Source organism: Wasmannia auropunctata, unplaced genomic scaffold, assembly GCF_000956235.1.
Source record: "Wasmannia auropunctata unplaced genomic scaffold, wasmannia.A_1.0 LD336097.1, whole genome shotgun sequence".
In the NCBI taxonomy this organism is placed as follows: Eukaryota; Metazoa; Arthropoda; class Insecta; order Hymenoptera; family Formicidae; genus Wasmannia; species Wasmannia auropunctata.
Genome location: NW_012026793.1, coordinates 1083586 through 1092512, shown reverse-complemented (window position 1 = coordinate 1092512; position 8927 = coordinate 1083586). Strand labels below are relative to the sequence as shown.

The 8927-nt window shown below is 29.8% G+C and overlaps 1 protein-coding gene across 1 annotated transcript; it reads right to left on the bottom strand.

Moving 5' to 3' along the window:
• Positions 1–1038: 1038 nt before the first annotated feature.
• On the bottom strand, positions 1039–7588 carry LOC105462502. The gene is made up of 5 exons (XM_011709138.1): positions 7506–7588; positions 6914–7037; positions 3596–3691; positions 1451–2301; positions 1039–1149 (listed from the first exon to the last, which is right to left on the bottom strand). The coding sequence occupies exons 3-4, from the start codon at positions 3688–3690 to the stop codon at positions 1794–1796; spliced, it is 603 nt and encodes a 200-aa protein (XP_011707440.1). The 5' UTR covers position 3691; positions 6914–7037; positions 7506–7588; the 3' UTR covers positions 1039–1149; positions 1451–1793.
• Between the last annotated feature and the right edge of the window lie 1339 nt (positions 7589–8927).

Here is an 8927-nt window from a genome sequence, read left to right as displayed (position 1 = left end):
ATTCGAATTAGCGTAAACTGTCTTGTACATACATTTGTATGCGTTTTTTAATTTTTTTGTAAATGTATTGTGCATATTTAATTAAAATACTTCTCACCAATACACAGAGCGATAGAATCACATACACGTGGCCAAAAATCTGATATCTGTTTTAAAAATTACTTTAAAAATAAGAAAATAAAAACGTTATTTCTTTCCATGTGTGCATACAGTTATGCTTTTTCCCTATTGATATCCAAATTTTAAAAACATTATCTTAAAAAATCCATTACATAGAAAACGTTATCTGAAAAAAGCAGATAAAAAAATTCTATCTCAGAAAGATATTAAAATTTGTTGTCAAAAAACGTTTTTTTAATCTAAATTATTTGAAAATTATATAAAATTAATTTAAATACAATATAATGTTTACACAATACATAATATTTATTCTGTATAGATCTGAAATAATTTAATATTTACACACATTTTTTTAGTAGTATAATTATTGTAGAATTATACAATGTATAAAGAAATTTTTAATGACAGATTTTAGTTTCTTCTGAGATAGCGTTTTTCTAACTGTATTTCTGAGATAGAATGTTTTGAAATAGATCAATATATAGTTAATGTGAAACACATCTAAACTAAAAAATATGAATGCAATAATATTAATTAGTTAGTTAATTAAATATTAACTAATATTTGTTTTGTATTTAATTCCATAACTTTTTACGTATTAAATGTTATGAAAAGTGTAAAAAAAATATGTTACAAATGTATAAATAACTATAATTTCTGTCTCAAATTTTACATTAAACAAATTCAACAAATTAATCGCTATTATTTACGTTAAATTCATTTTTTAAGCAGAAATATTTTAGCAATTATATGAACGTACGTCAAAAGGAATACATCTCATTTGCTTACTTTTAAAGCATTAATATAGAATTCAACATTCTGTCCAATTTTTTTAGATTTTATCCCACTGTGCAGTGAAATTAACAATTAAGGCTGCTTAGATTCAAGGATATTTGATGTTTTTCAAGTTAATACACATTTTTATACGATGTACGTATTTATAAAAACTATGTTACTTACTCAAAATGTTCTTTTGTCATCATATTATCCATTTTCGCATTCAGGTTATCGACCTTTTCTCGTAGGCGTCTGAATTAATTATTATATTAATTTGTAATATTTTTATAAATTATATTGATGTAGCTGACGGTACAAAAAGAACAATATTATAACAACCAATCAATAATTTTTTTATATTTTCATTAAAGTATTTTAAATAACTTATTTTTGCATTTACTTTTTAAATACCTGCATTTATTTTATTAATTTTTTTGTAAATAAAATTTACGTTATAAACTTTCAATGTCCAAAAACTGAAATGACAAAAATTCCTTCAGGCACTTCTTTTCATACCCTCATCCAGTGCGATCCCATAATGGTGAATACAAACCGCATTTCTTCGTGATTGTCGTGAAATTTGTTTACATTTCCCAAGTTTATTTCATTTCGTTCGGGTAAAGTAACATTATTATTTGGTGTAGACCATTCAGTTCTTTCTTGTACGTTCATTCTAGCCGATGAATCGCATGGTATCATTGAATTTCTATGTTCTGAATTATCTGAAAAGCTCATATACTGGGACGTTATAGTGTGCGGAATCGATACAGGAGGCCTTACAGTGAAAGATTCAAACATTCTCGATACTCGAGCAGGATTGTCATAACATTGTTCCATTTCGTTGGAATAATCCATCTTATTACAGCTGGAATATCCAGTAGGCAGTGCAACATTATTTACAGCACTTCTTGATACTTCAGAAACAGCCGATGTATTATTAGGTGCAAGCTGCGTATAATGTATGGGCTGTATTGTCCTGAACCTTCTGTTCTACAAGTACTTTGTGGATTGTACGGTTGTGAGTCACGTATTTCTACTTGCTGATCACTGGCACATCCAATTAGCGAACAATACGACTGTGTACTAGAAGTCTCCTCTAAATGTGTCTGAGAAGCATTAACTAGCAAATTATTTTCCACAGAAGCTTCAGTATGCTGCATAGGCAAAGACGCAATCTGGTATTCAGGATTGTTGAGCGTTTTTTTATTAGTATCAACGCCATTTATGTTAGGAGAAACATTCTCCAACGTTTTTCTTATAGCTGTAATTTCTTTCTCTATATTTGTAGAAATAATTTTCTTGTGCATATTAACGGCATTTTTACGCTTTCGTAAGGATTCGTTCTCTGATGATGATGTCGCATATCTTTTGGGCTTCACAATGATACGTGAAAGATGTCTTGATCTAGAAAGCACAATTAATTTATTATTATTTTATTTCTGCAGTAAGCTTCCATGCCATGCGTTTATTAAAATAATAAAAAAATTTTCTTCTAATGAACTTTTGTTTCGATTCAATACTTATATGTATTTAATTGCAAAAACCCAAACATATATACATGCAAAACACCATGCTTTTTAATATCATCGTGTTATGATATGTTCTATGCCATAAATGTTTTTGACTCAATTAATAAGTGCAATGACGCGCGCGCACACACACACACACACACACACACACACACACACACACACACACACACACACACACACACACACACACACACACACACACACACACACACACACACACACACACACACACACACGACACACACACACACACGACACACACACACACACACACACACACACACACACACACACACACACACACACACACACACACACACACACACACACACACACACACACACACACACATGCGCGCGCGCGTCATTAAGGAAGTGAAATAATGCTAATTTTTATGTGAGACATTGTTCTTTACGTCAATCTTTCTCGGAGTTAATTCAACGTACACAAGTAGCAAGAAAAAGTATACACATAATATGGAAAACTCTTAAATACTTTTTAAAATTGCAAAATTGGCTGAAGACCAATCACTCCTACAGTCTATTCTAGAAAAAGCTCTATTTATTAATAATACAATTAACAACAACCAAGTTAAACTTAGTCCTTGAGACATCATATATATACATACACGTGTGTGTAATCACAGATTTGATTGACATATGATACATCCCTGTATAAATTTAAAAATTCTAATTAAAAATTTGCTCTGTACTGTGTTTTAACGTGTGAAGAATTACATCGTGGAGTATAGAGTGTTTCTGTGATGACGTTACATGAACAAAAAGAAAACTTATAAATATTTTTGTCAAGAATACAATTTTTTTTATTTATCAGCGCAAACAAAAGAATACGATACAGTAATGATTACGGGATTAAATATTTATATAAAATGTAATGTTGTTTTTTTATTGTGCATTAACAGATATTAAAATAATTTTTCTATAAGATTCAGCTGCAATCATGTTTTATTTAAAAATGTTTATATATATGAAATATTACACAAAGTGGATGTCCAGAAATCGTCTGTAGAATAACCTTGTAATGTATTCAATAGCGAGAGACTTTTAGTAGTAATTGAATTATCAACAATCTTTATATATAACATGGTTTACTATTAGATTTTAGGACCTCCATCCTGTATACAAAATGAGAACATATATAATTACCGATTTGACTGTCCTGTTTTGATTCGGTTAATTTGGACGCGATTGATCCGTTTTACCATAGGCGCTTGTTTCTTTCTTTTGAATCTAGTATCCATTCTAGACATAAGTATTTTTAAAATTAATTATAGTGTTATTTTAAAATAACAATCTTTAATTGTATTGCATATGTTACATCACATTACATACCATGAAAAGAAATACGCGAGAAAACATATCATAATGATATAATGATATATATAGTATTATAAAATGACGCTGAGGAAATATTAAAAAGAATTTTTGTTTGCTACATACCATTTTAATTTTTTATATGACCAAAACCCTCATGTTCATATCATATATATTTTTATCTTGACTTCAAATTCATTTACTTTAAATCGAATAACAATAGTACGTAGAACTGAAGTGGTTATTTTGGGTCAATCTCACTAAACTACTTTAATCCAAAAATAACGATAAAAAGCAGTTTTTTTATTTTTAGGACAGAAAAATTTGCATAAGCACTTAGGAGCCGTTCTTTTCAATATGTCGGATTATCGATTAAAAACTGAACTCTTCCACATTCTGCACAGTTCTCCACAGAACTTGACATTGTACTTCAGAGATCCTAATGTAACCAAACTAAATTATAACAAAAACGAATCAAATGGAATCAATCCCAAACAATCCCAACAAAATTAAATTGAGTATAACAAAATCACCTGAAACAAATCGAAACAATCAATTACCGAAATCGAAATTAACTTTTATCAATTTTGACCAATATCCTAACCGAATCGAATGTAAGCAACCAAACTGAATCTAATAAAACCTCATCGAATGTAATCTACTTGTCAGATAATCTCACCAAATATTCTACAGAAGTGTTGAAACGACGAATTTACCAGGAATGGACTCATCTTCTTCACTGATAGTAACATCAGAATCGTTATCGTTTTCGACTGTCCAGTACGGCATTAAATAACATTTTCCTTTAATTTCACTCAAATCTACAACGATACAATCATCAGATAAAACAGAACACACAAAAACTCCAAGTCTGGACGATGGAATAGCGACATCATAAAAATCTTCCATGATTTGGAATTTGTTGATGACTAAATAATAAGTATTATCCATTTGAATAATATTACGAACAATGCAGATTGAAGAATTAATCAAAATAATGCAATTGTCGCCTAAGGAATCAACACTTAGAAAGAAGTTCTTCGTTTGTAGCTTCTTATATTGTACACAGCAAGAGGACAATTGTATAGAAAATGGACCGCTATCATGTCTCTCAAAGACTTTTATAGCATCAACAGCATTTGGAGGTTTTAGTTCCTCTCTTTTCTGCCTTTCAGCTTCTCTGAAAGCAAACTGCTGCAAAGCAAGATGAGGCTTCCTATAATACTTTTTAAAAAACATAATTTTATTTTCGTATGGAAACGCCGAGAAAGAATCAAGAGGACCTAGACGTTCAACATCTTTTGATAAGTGCAGTAATGCATGAACATTATAGGAGAGAAAAGTCATGTCATAAAAGCAAGGACATGTCTCAACAAATTTTTCTAATGCAAGTTTTGCAAAAGTCATCTGAGCTGGTAAAATTTTGGAGTGACATAGTGCACGTAGAGCGGCGTGAAAAAGCAAAAAATGCTTGTAACCTTGTTCGTCCATAATGCCCTGTAAAGCAACAGATCCTGTGTACAAGGCAAATTGACGACCTTCCGTTGCCTTATAATCTTTATAGTCAGCCAATGATCTTGGCTTTCTTGAAAATTCTCTCGGGCAATATAGTGCAATACGTTCGAGTCTTTTTGAAATTCGATTTTGGTTTCGACCGGATAATTTCATTTTTTTACCATACTTACTAGTAATCCATGAAGTTAACAATTTCTTTACAACACCAATACAAATTAAGTGCATGTACTCTACGGGCACCTGTGAAACTAATCCAATCGGTAAACGAGATAGTGGACTTGGTCCCTTGTGATGATCATCGTCTAGCAATTGTACATATTCGTCATCGGTTCGAAGACGATGTTTTATGCCAATAAAGACCATTTGACCATTGCAAGAGACACCGACGACTTTACATTTATGACAAGGATTACTAGAATTATGGCCGAAGTGATTTAATATCCATGAGCGTGCAGGTGCATCTGCAATAAAAGCTCTCAATACAATTGGAATACGTTTTTTAAAGAAGAAAATACCCCCATTATTAATAATTTGAAGAAAATCTGCAATAAATTCGTCGAGAAAATCATAAATACTGGCAGGTTTTTTTGGCCCTTTATAAATTCCTACAATTTCAGGATTGCTGCCCGAAATGTTTGCGATCGAACACTGAATCGGCCAAATCTGCATAGTACCAGAATTATTTAATCTGGCACCATCAGTGCTAAAATCAATCTCGAGAACGTTTGGAATCAAGTTTGGTACAGTTGTCTGCAAAATACGAGTAAGAGCTTTTTCAAAACCAACATGGAAATACTCTCCTGGATTTACTTTGCGTATCTGAGGACTAACTCGAGGAGTATTTAATAAAGTTCGCGTATCACGTGGAAGATGAGCGAGTAGTGGAAGAGATCGCAATGTTTTTAAAATAATGTTTCCTTGTATATGTGTAAGATTCCCCTTTATAAAAGCTGATGCTAAGGATTCTCGAAATGTATGTGTAGGATCAATCATTTCTTTAACATTGCAATCACTTGCAGAAACAGAACTAATACTATTGGGATGGATTATATTTGCATTATTAATATCATCCACTACTGTTTCCAAAGAAGAATTATGAGTAAGAGGTTCATCAACAGCAGACATTGTTAAATCGTGGCAACTTTCAGGCGACAGTGGTACAATATCAATATTACAAAGATCATATGCAGTCTTCGCTACTGAATTCGCCGTCCGCACATTTACATACGAATCATTGCTTTGCCGCAGTTCTTGAAAGAAACGGTTGCGTTGGCGTAATGTTAACTTAAAAATCGGTTTGCGTCTTTTACAATTTTTCAAATTTTTGCCAATTTTGAAAGAATTCATATCGCTTTTTACTTGAATTCTATGTAAAATGATAAAGTGAGCTAAACACATACAATTTATTACTAAACAAATAACAGTTAAAAGTTGAAATCGAAAGTAAAGAAATTAAATAAGTTAAAATTAAGAAATGATATTTTCTCCACAAAAAAAACATTAAATGCGTAATAGTTTAATGTATATCAAAATAATGTGTATTAAATTATTTTTAATAATGGCTGAAAGAGGAACATGCCATACATAGTAAGATTAAACATTCAATTTAAGAAATGATCCATATTAAATGAATACCCGTTTTCAAGAATTATTCTCCGCAGCTCCGTCAGTTGTACACCAAATTGTAAAATAAGTATATAAAGTCTTCTAATCACTCTTATTATCAAAGACTATTAACGCAGGATAACAGATGAATGGCCTGAAATTAGAAAAAAATTATTAGACTAAATAAAGTACATAACTGTATAAAGAGTGATTATTACAATATTGGTAATATTACTCAAAAGGGATCAAAATCATGCGCTAAAAAATTACGAAATTTCAGGCGATATCATAAAACATAATAACTATTATTACACACGCACGCACGCACGCACACGCATGCATGTAGCCTCAGCATGTATGCGACAAAGTAATAAATTTGATTGCATATTCACTTTTACTTTGATTTTAAATGAAATATAGTATGAATTTACTTTGTCGTATGCATGCTAATTGGCTTAATTCATGCTATGCGTATGTATAATCGTGTTCACTTTATTAATTGCTTGTATTATTCACAATGAAACGTACATCGGTACATGCGGTAAATTAACCTATTTTGTACACATGAAATATTTTTGACACGTCCTTCTGTTATTCAACATAAGTAATTATCTTTACATACCTCTTAGGATGTTATGAATCTCTCTACGAAAAAACTTCATCAAAATTCAATCTTCTTCACCTTCACAATTTCGATCTTTTCACTGATATCCGCTAAGCAAGCTATTCCCGCCAATAGAGCCCGAACATAGTAAATCATGGACACTATAAAGCGCCACCGCTTACTGAACGGTAAGTAGCAAGATTAAGTCAGCCAATGAAATACGTTATAAATCTGAGTGACTGACGGAAGACGCGCGACCATGACAAATTATAAATTAATGTTCAGTCGGCGACAAAAAATATTATATATTGTTAACTATTATTGTTTACTATTTTTATTATATTTATTTATTAATTTTGTTTATTACTGTTTATTATTTTAAAAATTTGTTTTCATTGAAATTGTCCTTTAATTATTTAATTGTGCAAATAATTATAAAATATAAAATATTATATGTTCTTTAACATTATATATATTATAATGTTAAAGAACATGTAATAATTTAATATATGCTCAATAACAGTTTTTTGTATATTCTTTATCTTTATGTATTTTATATGTTTAAGAAGAATACAATTACTGGTATTAAAAAAAGTATGAAAATAAAAAAAAATTTATTTTACAAAAATTAGTAAAAAAAATATTAAAATAATTGTCATTATTTATATTTATTCCGTATTATTATATGTATTTCAAAAGAAGGAACAAATTAGATTTAAGAAATTAATATTTTAAGAATACTGAGAATGAAAAAAATAATAAATATTATTAAATAATTTAATAAAATTAATATTTTAAGAATATTTAGAATAAAAAAAATTATAAAAAATATATAACTATTTGAAAATAAACATTTTTATAATATTACATAAAATATTATGTAAAATTTATAAAAAAAACTTGTTATATTAATGTATAAAACATGTATCATTAATACATTATTGTCATAAAAATAAAGATTATGACATAAGTTGTCGACAATAAGATTTAATTTAGAAATTTTAATGATATACTGCAACACGTATAAAACATTAGATATCATACATGCCATCAGTTTGTCATTGTGTTGCTGGCACGATATCGCATATAAAATGCGATCTCATCGTGTGCTACCATTTTGCTATCAATATGATGCGTTGTTAATCCATAACGTTTGCTCTTGAAGTTTCATAAACTGATGATGTTTATTTGCTCACATATTGCTAACTCAATTTGCACATAACATTTCGACGTCAGCAAATTGACGGCAACTTTATAACAACTTGTGCAGTACATTAGTTTGTTTAATATTCTAAATCACGCTTGGTTATCTGGGTTGCTAAGATTATTATTTAGTATATAAGTTTAATTGTATATTATCGTTAAACCAAAAGCAAGTTGCGGAATAGGTTTAAGATTTATTGTATTAAATTTAATGTATAAGTTTAATTATGTATTAAA

Excerpts from the sequence above, each read along its gene's own strand:
- LOC105462502 (XM_011709138.1), bottom strand. The coding sequence starts at position 3,690 with ATGGATACTAGATTCAAAAGAAAGAAACAAGCGCCTATGGTAAAACGG. Across the intron at positions 2,302-3,595 it reads AAAACAGGACAGTCAAATCG|ATCAAGACATCTTTCACGTA; the intron begins GTAATTATATAT and ends TGTGCTTTCTAG.